The sequence below is a fragment of the Pelobates fuscus genome, chromosome 4, assembly GCF_036172605.1.
Source record: "Pelobates fuscus isolate aPelFus1 chromosome 4, aPelFus1.pri, whole genome shotgun sequence".
In the NCBI taxonomy this organism is placed as follows: domain Eukaryota; kingdom Metazoa; phylum Chordata; class Amphibia; order Anura; family Pelobatidae; genus Pelobates; species Pelobates fuscus.
Genome location: NC_086320.1, coordinates 386,757,684 through 386,771,442, shown reverse-complemented (window position 1 = coordinate 386,771,442; position 13,759 = coordinate 386,757,684). Strand labels below are relative to the sequence as shown.

At 43.2% G+C, this 13,759-nt stretch overlaps 1 protein-coding gene across 1 annotated transcript; it reads right to left on the bottom strand.

Annotated features, from left to right (window-relative positions):
- Nucleotides 1-5,579: 5,579 nt before the first annotated feature.
- On the bottom strand, nucleotides 5,580-13,553 carry LOC134609261 (uncharacterized). Its single transcript, XM_063452902.1, has 4 exons — nucleotides 13,225-13,553; nucleotides 11,268-11,342; nucleotides 9,196-9,242; nucleotides 5,580-7,408 (listed from the first exon to the last, which is right to left on the bottom strand). The coding sequence occupies exons 1-4, from the start codon at nucleotides 13,433-13,435 to the stop codon at nucleotides 6,125-6,127; spliced, it is 1,617 nt and encodes a 538-aa protein (XP_063308972.1). The 5' UTR covers nucleotides 13,436-13,553; the 3' UTR covers nucleotides 5,580-6,124.
- Nucleotides 13,554-13,759: the final 206 nt, after the last annotated feature.

The following is a 13,759-nucleotide window of genomic DNA, read 5'->3' as shown; positions in this document are numbered from 1 at the left end:
TGATTAATTAAGCAGCAGACATTAAACCTCAATATGGGTGATACAGGGATGATTACATCTGGGAGGCAGTGCATTCAAACTTCAAATTGGGGTTCTGCTATGGGAAAAGTGATCAGAGGGAATGCTTTAATTCCATAGAAAGTGGTAGAATGAAAAAATGATCAATCTAGATGTATAAGAACAGAGAGTGGCAGGAGAGACAGAAGGGAAGAAAAAAATATTATTAATCATGATGTATTGGAAACTTTGTTATAGAGACTTTGCTATAGATAAATTAATTAAATAAATTGATTGATCTAGAAATGGAACAATGTGTATTAAGGACTAATACAGATCAATGAATACAGTATAAAATACAAAATATAACATTGTAATGAAACAATATGCACTAAGGACTGATGTAGATTAATGAATAAAGTATAAATTACAAGATATAACATATTGTTGTGAGTGTGTCAGACAATATAAAATGGTCTGAAAATGAACTGAAAAATAGATACATTTATATAATTGAACAAATGGTTAAATGAACATATTTGTTTTTAAGAATAATCCCTCCTTGGAATTGGTAACTACACAATTCAAATCTACAATCAACATGGAGGAATATAATCTGCAAACAAATATGAACTGTGACACAGTAGGAGTAATCTACCTCGTCACCTGTCCTTGTTCTAAACAATATGTAGGACGGACGAAAAGATCTTTGAAAATCAGAGTGGCAGAACATATCCGTAACATCAAGAGGGGACTCCAAACACTTCCAAGAATTTCATGGAGGAGATCCCTGAGGATTGAAATTTCTACCCATTGAGAAAGTAAATGTACATTGGAGAGGTGGGGACATGGAGAGAAATCTTGATCAAATTGAAGCAAGATGGATATTCAACCTAGCGACTCTAGTCCCCAAGGGTCTAAATATAGACTTTGAACTAAATGCCTTTTTCTAAAATATCCCCCTTTATAGAACCTACCTGTCTCCCTCCCCCTTTATAGAACCTACCTGTCTCCCTCCCCCTTTTTTTGTAATCCTCTGTTTTAACGCATTATAGTATGCCACATATGATTCACACACTTTTATTATACTACATTATAATCTATTGGTCTATTTGTGCTTCCATTCATTCACTATATTATCCCACATATTAATCTATATAAATTTGTTCATTTAACCATTTGTTCAATTATATAAATGTATCTATTTTTCAGTTCATTTTCAGACCATTTTATATTGTCTGACACACTCACAACAATATGTTATATCTTGTAATTTATACTTTATTCATTAATCTACATCAGTCCTTAGTGCATATTGTTTCATTACAATATGTTATATTTTGTATTTTATACTGTATTCATTGATCTGTATTAGTCCTTAATACACATTGTTCCATTTCTAGATCAATTTATTTAATTTATTTAATTAATTTATCTATAGCAAAGTCTCTATAACAAAGTTTCCAATACATCATGATTAATAATAATAATATTTTTTTCTTCCCTTCTGTCTCTCCTGCCACTCTCTGTTCTTATACATCTAGATTGATCATTTTTTCATTCTACCACTTTCTATGGAATTAAAGCATTCCCTCTGATCACTTTTCCCATAGCAGAACCCCAATTTGAAGTTTGAATGCACTGCCTCCCAGATGTAATCATCCCTGTATCACCCATATTGAGGTTTAATGCCTGCTGCTTAATTAATCAATTCTTTGTGCTATCCAATCAGCACACACATGAATTAAATGTATTCAATACCAGTGTATAATATAGCTGCTATTATCAGATATCTGTTATTGGTATCTTTCCATTATTTCATTTTTGCACTCTCTTTTATATTTATATTATTTTTATATTTATACTGTTCAGTCATCTGTATTCCCATCTGTATTCTTTTATGCACATATTGTAATATCACAGATTTTAATAGATGTATTTTAATAGATACGTTTTATTTATCAGACACGTTCCATTTTTCAAACACTATGTATGTTTCAATACCTCTAAAACTTGTATTGCAATTTTACTGACATATCTGTACATAAATGTATTTTTATTTTTTATCTCTTGCACCATGAGTTAACGATTTAGTATATGATCCTTATGCTGTAACCTAATTACAATTAGCCAGATGCATATTTAAACCACTGCAGACCACTGTATTCTCATCCCGTCTCTGATGAAGTGGGGCTGACACCCACGAAACGCGTTAGACAGCAGTAAGCAGGATACGGACGCAGACCCTGAAACCGGCAGGAGAATCTCTCCATTCACCGAGAGTGAAACAGCCTAGAATCTAGGGACCGATCGGCCAGTAGCGTGCATCACCCAGAGTGAGGTCTGGGACGCACGCCAACCTCACAGCCGCCAGCTAGAGATCTCTGTTTCAGAAACATTGTATCCACATCCATCCTAGCCGGTCCTTGCGGTTAACTCGAATTAAGAACTGCATAACTGCTGGTAATATTCTTGCAATCCGTTCCTGGCTTATATTTTTAATATTTTCAATATTTTTAACGTTCCTATTTTGATTTACCTATTTTTGTTTAATAAACGTTGTATTAATTTTATCAGTTTAACGGATTAATTTAATAATCTTAATTAACTAATTATTTTAAGCGATATTCAATCTATTGCACTATAGAATACAGTTCCATATACTGTATTTCTATCACATGAAGCTTATATCTTTTGTTACAAAGTATAGCATCTGGTATATACTTTACTTTTTTCTGTCTCTAACAGATTTAAAGACGTATACACCGTATATAATCGTGACAGCATCCATCACAATATAATATAGGAAACAGTTCCTTATACTGTTTTTCTACATCACTTATATGGTCTAAATCTTTTTGCTAAAAGTATAGTATTTGGTGTGTGGTCAAGTGACTCTGCCTCTAGCAGATTTAAAGGCGTACACCCCATATATGTAAGTGCTGCAGTTTATCCTGGATAATTTGAATATACACAAAGCCTTTTCTAGTGAATTAGCTCCTGGATCTATCACACTTGACTTCAGGTGTCAACCTCATTATCCTCCCCATATGTAGGGTGGCAGGTCTGGGTCATCCACCCAATTTTCCTGCTTTGTGTCACTGTCCCGTGGCTGAACTGCGTCTAGCTGCTCTCTGTAGTTTTTTCCCAGTTCCCACTTCATGGCAACCAGGCGGGTAAGGTCTGGTCCCAGCCCCAGGACTGAGATACTGCAACACAGCATTCCGGTAAGAATAAATCGCCCAGTATTGCGACTGGGCAGGACCACCGAAGTCGGCGTCCTTCTCAAAGGCCTTGCTGCACTACATACCACCACAGCACCCGGTACAAATCGTCCAGGCTCAGTTCCCTCTCCACTAGGGATCCCAGGTACCTGACCCGCTCTGCCACGGGTTGTTCTCCCAGAAGTGACATCCATTGGGCCACTTGGTTCCAAAAGCGCTGTGCTATACCGGGGAGTCTTAGAACAGAGAAGGTGTGCAATATTGATAAAAATTCACAAACAAAGTACAAATTACTTGTGGCGGAACCAGCCTCGCCACTGGGCATTGGAGAAGACTGATTGCCAGCCTCCTGCCCTGTGACTATGGCCCCATGTTGAAATGCTTGATTTCCCCCTGCAAAGACCCGAAAGCCGGGTCATTCGGTGCTTGCCCTGTGTGAGCGGTGATACCCCAGATAGCCATGCCATGGAGCCCATTCGTATAACGAAAGACTATGTGAAAGACTTTGGCTACAAACGCAGGGTTTACTTTAAACTATTTCAGTCTAAGGACAAACTTTTACCCACTAAACAGGGTCTGGGCAGTACTTGAAATATTGTAGATTCTAGAAGTCAGAGGTGTGCAGAGTTGAGTCCCGATACACGTTTCGCTGGTCAGGCGGCTCTTCAAGACAGGCCAAGGCAGAATTCATGCAGGCAAGAGTTGATTCAGGGAATCCACAGGTTAGGGTAATCAACTCACTTCAGGTGGAATCTGGCTCTGTACTCCAGGCAAACAATAAAACAAGGGTGGTCCATGCTTAAATAGGGAAAAGGGAATGGGAGCCGTCTAAGGGCCCATATAAGTGGAAGACTCTGCTGGGTAACTAGGTGTCCACACCTCCCAATGTGAGCAGGACATTATGTCGATTTGTCCAGTTAACTTGCAGACTTCCATGCTTGCTGAGGAACACGCGCACACACACACACACACACACAACACCTTAGCCAACATGCCCACAGGAGGAGAGGTAGGCATAAAGGCAGACAGGGTGGGCCTGCCTTCCCCTGCGTGTCGCAACCCACATGGAATGGCTGCAGAGGCCGGTGGGCGAGGAGAGTGTGCAGTGTAAGCCGGCAGCTTGCAGGAGGGTTTGGCGCGTCCCCCACTCCCAGGACGCCGAAATCCATGTGGTGTCTGGTGAGTGAGCGCAGTGCACCAGCCTCTCCCGGTGTGCCATGACACTCTGTATTAAATCTTTCAAGATTATTTAGTTTCAGGTATTGTACCGGAGGATTGGAGGAAGGCAGATGTCGTTCCTATATTTAAAAAGGGTTCAAAATCCTTGCCTGGAAATTATAGACCTGACAGCTTAACTTCTGTAACTGGGAAAATATATGAAGGGCTATTAAGGGATAATATTCAGGAATTCATTGGGAAGAACTTTGTTATTAGCAATAATCAGCATGGTTTTATGAAACATAGGTCATGTCAAACTAACCTAATTGCATTCTACGAAGAAGTAAGTAGAAGTATAGATCAGGGTGTTGCAGTGAATGTGATCTACTTGGATTTTGCCAAGGCATTTGATACGGTTCCTCACAATAGGTTAGTCTTCAAACTAAAAGAAATTGGTCTACATGAATATTCTTGTTCTTGGGTAGAACATTGGCTTAAGGATAGAGTACAACGAGTTGTCATAAATGGTAAATTTTCAGGCTGGACAAAAGTGGTAAGTGGTGTCCCTCAGGATTCTGTTCTGGGACCGCTTCTATTTAACATATTTATAAATGATCTTGAAACAGGCATTGAAAGCCATGTATCAGTGTTTGCAGAGGACACAAAACTTTGTAAAGTAATAAAATGTGAGCAGGATATTGCTTTGCTGCAGAGGGATTTGGATAGATTGGGGGACACTAAAATGGCAGATGAAATTTAACGTAGAGAAATGCAAAGTTATGCACTTCGGGGTCAAGAATGCACAAGCAACTTACACCCTAAATGGTAGTGAATTAGAGATAACCACACACGAGAAGGATTTGGGAATTGTTATAGACAACAAATTAGGCAGCAATATGTAATGTCAATCTGCAGTTGCTAAGGTCAGTAAGGTTTTGTCATTTATAAATAGGGGCATAAATTCTTGGGATGAAAATATAATTTTGCTTCTATATAAATCACTAGTAAGACCGCATATTGAATATGCTGTGAAATTTTGGGCACCTGTTCTAAAGAAGGATATCATGGCACTAGAAAAAGTGCAGAGACGAGCTTCAAAATTGATAAAAGGAATGGAGCATTTTAGTTACGAAGAAAGGTTAACAAATTTAAATCTGTTTAGTTTGGAAATGATAACATTATACAAAATATATTCGGGGCCAGTACAAACTATTATCTGGAAATCTATTCATAAACAGGGCTATACATAGGACATGAGGTCACACATTTAAACTGGAAGAAAAGAGATTTAATCTAAGGCAAACTAAAAGTTTTTTTTTTTTTTTTTTTTTTTACAGTAAGAGCAATGAGGATGTGGAATTCTCTGCTGAAGAGGTGGTTTTATCAGAGTCCATACAGATGTTTAAACTGCAATTGGATAAATACTTGCAAAACATAACATACAGGGATATAATTTCTAATTAGTGGGGTAATAGCTGCTTGATCCAAGGAGACATCGGACTGCTATTTTGGGGTCAAGAAGGATATTTTTTTCCTAGTTTGTTGCAAAATTGGAAGCGCTTCAGACTGGGTTTTTCGCCTTCTTTTGGCTGAATTTGATGGATGAAAGTCTCTTTTCAGCTATGTAAGCTATGTAACATAACCAAAGCCAAATGAGATGACACTGTGACCGGTATTTATACACTCAGGACTCTGGGTTAACCATACAGCAATCATTGCATATGCAGCTCAGCAAGGAACACGGCTTAAGAAACCCCAGGGTGAGAGTTTGTTTTCCGGGGATTGCGCAGCTGGTTGTTTACTCCGTCCCGGATCTGCTGGTTTTCCGAAGCTTCTGTAATTGAAAAGTACTTTTCCATGTAGGAGAGGAGCTCTTTTTTAACGTTCTGTGGAATAGCTTTTTTTTGGTGTGTGCCATTATAGTTGGCCACGTGACACCACTGGAGATAGGTTTGCATTGGGACGAGTGTTCTAAATACCAGCCCAGCAAACCTTAGCAAACTGCCCTTTGATGACTGGTGGAGACATTTAATGTCTCTGTCGCTAACTGAACACATCTTGATATCAGGAAGACAGGGTCCCAACTTTTTGGGCTTGTGACTGGCAGCAAGTCTGGGTATTTTTGGTGGAGGGGACGAGTTTCTGGTGGGTTTTGGAACATATTTGGCATCCTGATTTGACGTGTAACCCCTTTTCTTGATCATTTCCTTCCCTTGGCTAGCATTAAGGGCTTGTTTTAATTTGCTGGCTTCCTGAAATATGCTAGATTTCTTTGAAGAACATGAAGTCTTTGATGCTTTAACAAGCGGCACCTTTCTCTTTTTCGGTTTTGTAGTTCCTGGCAAGCGGTCCCTGTTGGTATCATGTGAGACCTCAGTCACACCCAGGTTTGAAGAACTCGATTCTCCATCTGAAATTGAAATCATGTAATCTGTGGTTCTGCTTCCAGAAGGAAAAGTTAATGTTAAAGTAGGTATACTGATGGACTGGTCTGTGAATACAGCAGCGGTGGTGGTCTGAAGAGTAGATCCCACTACTGGAAGGTCTGGAGATGCAGAAGTTTTGATCTGCGCATGCTTGGGTAGAGCTATTCCGTTTAAGGTGGGGTCTTTGAGAATATCTGGTTCTTCTGGGAATACAAGCATGTTTTCGGCCGTCAAAGGGCTAGAACACAATCTCCTGTTTGTGACAGGGGTATCTGCCGTCATTGTAGGGAATTCATAATTTGGGAAACAATAATTACTTGGTTCATCTGGTGAGGGAGGAAGATCCTGAACATATTCAGAGGGAGTTGTGATGGGATCTTTAGATGTCCTGTCTGGACAAAAACCCTTGCTTATCTCCCCCAATTTTTCCATTATTTCCTGTCGAGAGCGCTCAATTTCTGTCCTGAGTGTTCGCTGTTCCTTTTTCAGGCCCTGCAGGATTTTAAGGATCAATCTTATCTCTTTATAAGCTGCGATTTCATTTTGGAGAGCAGATACATTCCATCGCTCTCCACGTTTCTTCTTCTCACCGGGCACGGCCTTCTGAAATACAAGAATAGAGAACACTCCCTGAATATAAGCAAATGACAAAGCAGGGCAGATGTTTCAAAACTACAGCTTCCCTGATGCTTTGTCATTCTGAAGGCATGCAGAGCATCATGGGAGATGTAGTTCTACAACATCTGGGGGATCTACCTTTTGGGCACCCCTAACTTAAAGGCTTACTCCAAGCACCATGACCACTTCAATGGTGGACACATGTTAACAGTGTGTTTGAATTAATGCCATTGTTCTTGCTTATTTTCTCTGCCCCATTTTGTAATAGAGCACTTTGTCAGTTTTAATGGAAAACAGTCAGCATTAATGTACAGACACACAGACGGTACCAGCTCCAACAATTTAAAGCAGGTCGTACACTCTTCTCAATAAAATTTATTTTCTTTTTCTTGGGGCGAGGTTATCCATAGATACGTCATAGGGCAGAGTTCTCATTAAATTGGTTTTATTTCTCGGGGGGGGGGGGGGGGGGGGGGGAGGTTATCCATAGATACGTCATAGGGCAGAGTTCTCAATAAATTGGTTTTATTTCTCTGGGGGCGAGGTTATCCATACAGACGTCATAGGGCAGAGTTCTCAATAAATTGGTTTTATTTCTCAGGGGGGGGAGGTTATCAATAGATACGTCATAGGGCAGAGGTCTCAATAAATTGGTTTTATTTCTCAGGGGGGGAGGTTATCAATAGATACGTCATAGGGCAGAGTTCTCAATAAATTGGTTTTATTTCTCGGGGGGGGGGGGGGGGTGGGGGAGGTTATCCATAGATACGTCATAGGGCGGAGTTCTCAATAAATTGGTTTTACTTCTCTGGGGGGGGGGCGAGGTTATCCATAGATACGTCATAGGGCGGAGTTCTCATTAAATTGGTTTTATTTCTCGGGGGGGGGGGGGAGGTTATCCATAGATACGTCATAGGGCAGAGTTCTCAATAAATTGGTTTTATTTCTCTGGGGGCGAGGTTATCCATAGAGACGTCATAGGGCAGAGTTCTCAATAAATTGGTTTTATTTCTCGGGGGGGGAGGTTATCCATAGATACGTCATAGGGCAGAGTTCTCAATAAATTGGTTTTATTTCTCAGGGGGGGAGGTTATCAATAGATACGTCATAGGGCAGAGTTCTCAATAAATTGGTTTTATTTCTCGGGGGGGGGGGAGGTTATCCATAGATACGTCATAGGGCGGAGTTCTCAATAAATTGGTTTTATTTCTCTGGGGGGGGGGGGGGGGCGAGGTTATCCATAGATACGTCATAGGGCGGAGTTCTCATTAAATTGGTTTTATTTCTCTGGGGGGGGGGGGGGGGGGCGAGGTTATCCATAGATACGTCATAGGGCGGAGTTCTCATTAAATTGGTTTTATTTCTCTGGGGAGGGGCGAGGTTATCCATAGATACGTCATAGGGTGGAGTTCTCAATAAATTGGTTTTATTTCTCTGGGGGGGGGGGGCGAGGCTATCCATAGATACGTCATAGGGCGGAGTTCTCATTAAATTGGTTTTATTTCTCGGGGGGGGGGGGGGCGAGGTTATCCATAGATACGTCATAGGGCGGAGTTCTCATTAAATTGGTTTTATTTCTCTGGGGGGGCGAGGTTATCCATAGATACGTCATAGGGCGGAGTTCTCAATAAATTGGTTTTATTTCTCTGGGGGGGCGAGGTTATCCATAGATAAGTCATAGGGCAGAGTTCTCAATAAATTGGTTTTATTTCTCTGGGGGGGGGGGCGAGGCTATCCATAGATAAAGGGATAGGACTGAGTTCTAAACCTACCTTTAGCTGAGGAGAAATTACAGAGAATCCTCTCCCTTTTTGGGAAACTGCAAGAAAAAAAATATTCACAAAACAGGCTCAAAACTCCCTCTTACACAGCGAAAATGACATCTACATTCTGGAAATGTAACAAATAAGTCAAATATCTCAGTTTATATCATAATTACCCTTAACCTGCTTAACCCGTGTACTGCGACATTTGGATCAGATATGGAGGCCTTGCTATAGTATTCAAATGCAATAAAGTAACCCAAAGAAACGGCAGCCTTTGTTCATTTTTAACCAGTCAAGGGGATACTTGAAAAACAAGAGAAATCTCAATATCCTTCTTGGTAAAATATTTTACAAATAAACAAATTAAAGGCCTACTAAGATGCAGAGGCACACAGTGCTAGAAGGATAAAGGGCTAGTGACATGCAGTGCTAGAAGGATAAAGGGCTAGTGACATGCAGTGCTAGAAGGATAAAGGGCTAGTGACATGCAGTGCTAGAAGGATAAAGGGCTAGGGACATGCAGTGCTGAGGGTTAGAGCCCTCCTGAGATGCAGTGAAAGCTGGTTAAAGGGCTAGGGACATGCAGTGCTGAGGGTTAGAGCCCTCCTGAGATGCAGTGACAGCTGGTTAAAGGGCTTGTGACATGCAGTGCTGAGGGTTAGAGCCCTCCTGAGATGCAGTGACAGCTGGTTAAAGGGCTAGGGACATGCAGTGCTGAGGGTTAGAGCCCTCCTGAGATGCAGTGACAGCTGGTTAAAGGGCTAGGGACATGCAGTGCTGAGGGTTAGAGCCCTCCTGAGATGCAGTGACAGCTGGTTAAAGGGCTAGGGACATGCAGTGCTGAGGGTTAGAGCCCTCCTGAGATGCAGTGACAGCTGGTTAAAGGGATAGTGACAGGCAGTGCTGAGGGTTAGAGCCCTCCTGAGATGCAGTGACAGCTGGTTAAAGGGCTAGGGACATGCAGTGCTGAGGGTTACAGCCCTCCTGAGATGCAGTGAGAGCTGGTTAAAGGGCTAGTGAAATGCAGTGCTGAGGGTTAGAGCCCTCCTGAGATGCAGTGACAGCTGGTTAAAGGGCTAGTGACATGCAGTGCTGATGCTGAGGATTAGAGCCCTCCTGAGATGCAGTGACAGCTGGTTAAAGGGCTAGTGACATGCAGTGCTGAGGGTTAGAGCCCTCCTGAGATGCAGTGACAGCTGGTTAAAGGGCTAGGGACATGCAGTGCTGAGGGTTAGAGCCCTCCTGAGATGCAGTGACAGCTGGTTAAAGGGCTAGTGACATGCAGTGCTGAGGGTTAGAGCCCTCCTGAGATGCAGTGACAGCTGGTTAAAGGGCTAGTGACATGCAGTGCTGAGGGTTAGAGCCCTCCTGAGATGCAGTGACAGCTGGTTAAAGGGCTAGGGACATGCAGTGCTGAGGGTTAGAGCCCTCCTGAGATGCAGTGACAGCTGGTTAAAGGGCTAGTGACATGCAGTGCTGAGGGTTAGAGCCCTCCTGAGATGCAGTGACAGCTGGTTAAAGGGCTAGGGACATGCAGTGCTGAGGGTTAGAGCCCTCCTGAGATGCAGTGACAGCTGGTTAAAGGGCTAGTGACATGCAGTGCTGAGGGTTAGAGCCCTCCTGAGATGCAGTGACAGCTGGTTAAAGGGCTAGGGACATGCAGTGCGGAGGGTTAGAGCCCTCCTGAGTGACAGCTGGTTAAAGGGCTAGTGACAGCCCAGAGAGTTACAGAGTTACTGAGAAACAGCAGAACAAACAGCACGGACTGTCCCTGGAGGGAAAATGGCTACTGAATCATTGAAATGTTAGTGGCTGGAGGGTTTAATGGATATTGAAATGCAATAATATACACAGCGCCAAGAGGGTTAAAGAATTACTGAAACGCTGTGAAATGCGGTACCCAGAAATCGCAGTGCAGTAAAACAGTGGCTGAGGGTCAAAGTGCTATTAAAATACAGTAAAAATGCAGAGTCCGAAGGGTTAAAGAGCTATTGAGATGCAGCATGTGTTGAGTAAAATGAATAGTGAATGTAGTGGCACGGGGTTAAATACTGCCCTGGCACAGTTCTGCCCCATACCTGCACGTTTGTTGGTGCGCTGATCTCTCCATTTTTCTAGGGCAGTTATTAGGTCCGGTTTAACCCCTTCATTTCCTTCAAAAGAGAGAATTAGGGACATGTTTTAATTTGGGTTGTTTGACAAACAGAATAAAACTTCCCCAACCAATAAAGGTCTCGGATTATCTAATTTTAATTAGGATTTACTTTGTCTTTACAGCGTTTCACATTTTAATTTGTCGGTGAAATATACCCTACCCCTTTTACTACTCTAACCCCCTACCTTATGAACTCAAAAAGGAAAGAAACTGAGCGCCACAACCACTTCAGGTCACTGTTGTGCAGGGAGTCTTGGTTGGCCAGCTTTGGACAGACAATGCACATACCGCAAGCAGGTCGTCGAGCCTAGTGTTTGTTAAACTGATTGAAAATAGTCTAATAGAATACTAGGAGACATCACCCAACACTCACTGCACCATAACCACTACGGATGGAGGGCAATGGCTAGTGTGGTCACTAAACAAGGAACGGAGAACGGAAAGTAAAAAGAAACAGGACGAAGAAATCAATTCTCCCTATAATCGTCCGTCCAGTGAAAGAACGCGCTAATGGGGACAGTTTTCAGAATAAATCATGTCACAGGATTCTACATATTTGCATCCAAACTGCCTGGAAACCAGTGGATAAAAAGTGATGGCGACGGGGCCTGGCCACCATGCTGACCGGTCGCACGCTAGAGAGGCTCCTGCAGACTTTGGCCTATTTGGCTGAAATTCCGGGATGTTATGGCCCGAGCTGTGAAGCAACCGGAGAAATGCAGGAGGCTGTTGGGGCTACTGTGGACACCAAAAACTGGAGTAAGGGTGATGCCAAGCTTTGGAGCCCTGCTCACATGCCTGGTGCCACACAATGGCTATATGATGTTCCTCGCAGGCCCCAACTCCCCACCCTTTGGACCAGTGATGGCTATCCCAGTCCCCACTGGAGGGAGCCGAAGCTACACAGGCCACCCCTAACTTAACTTACCCAAGAGCCAGGCATTGAACTATAAAATGGCGACCTCATTGCTTACACCAGGCAAGGCACTGCTGATTGATCATCCCAGGACTGGTCACTCCGGGCGGTGGCAGTGAGAGTTTTAGCTGACAAACTGGTTCCCATCGCTGCCTTCCTGGGCTTTGAGACCCCAGAGGCCCCACACCTGGGAGAAACACTGCAGCCAGTGTTGCTGGCCCCTAATGGAGCAGGAGCCGCAGGCACACGTGGCAGGCTCAAGCCAAGCTTAGGGCTGGCAGACTTACCGCTATGTTAGGACTCTGCTGCTGCTGCTACACTCCGGCAGGAGGTAGAGACCAGAGGATACAGCATGATCTCATGGAGCTGAACCAGGAGAGGTGTACGGACTGCCGAGCGAGACTCCAGTGGTCTATCCTAACTCTCACATGTCCACCTTATACTTTCATTTATTTTGCTTCTTGTCTATTCTTGATTGGGGCACAGTCTAGCTTCCTAGTAACCATTTCTAACTGTACCTCTATTACACCTGTGCATTATAACCGTGCTGGGCAAACAGACTCCCACACCTCTACACCCTAATTCAAGCAGGGAATTTACTTGGTGTTTATTTGTACTTCTGATTTTCATAGCCCAGTAATGGTCAGGAAGATCTAAGCATGGAATTATTAATGCTACCTATCCTATCGCTTATCAATGCCACTGCGTTAACTAGACAGTTGAGCTAAACATTATGTAGTCGAGCAGTCCCTCTCAATGTTAGTGTCTGTTTGACACGTGAACATAACTTGCTTTTCATCTTGTCCAGAATCAACCAGCCCAGCAGCGTTTGTTATTCACACTTTGCCAGATATTGTACTTTGATTCTGTATTCCTCGTGTAACTTGCGATCATCTCAAATAAAAGAAAGAATTAAAATAAAAAGTGATGGCGCCTAGCGCTGGAAGTGAGAGCCATTACATACTCATCGGGGGCCCGTCCAAGAGATGCCATCCTGCCCCCTGCTCGCTGTTACCAAGGAATTGGAACATGGCATAGGTTTCCATAATTACATCGATGTAAAGATTTCTCTGCCAGTCCTGCAAGCCGCACCATTCCTCCTCCGTGAAACGTACAGCCACATCTTCAAACGTAATCTGAGCGTAAAAAGGAGAGAGAGGAACTGGGACAGGCATGCTTCTGTATAATGCATTAAGATGACTAAAGTAAGATTCACCCTCACAAACATCCTAGCAATGGTTAATACTGATAAATGGGGTGAATGAGAACAGTGACTGACCCACTACCAGCCTTTCAGCTCTGCCAAATGAATCCCCTCACCTGGGAACAGCCTCCCCCCCTGTACCCCCGTCACCTGGGAACACCCCCCCCCCTAACCTGTACCCCCTCACCTGGGAACAGCAGCATCCCTGCCCCCCACCCACTTGGAGTAGCCTCTCCCCCTGTACCGACCCTCACCTGGGAACACTCTCCCCCCCCCCCTCCTAACCTGTACCCCC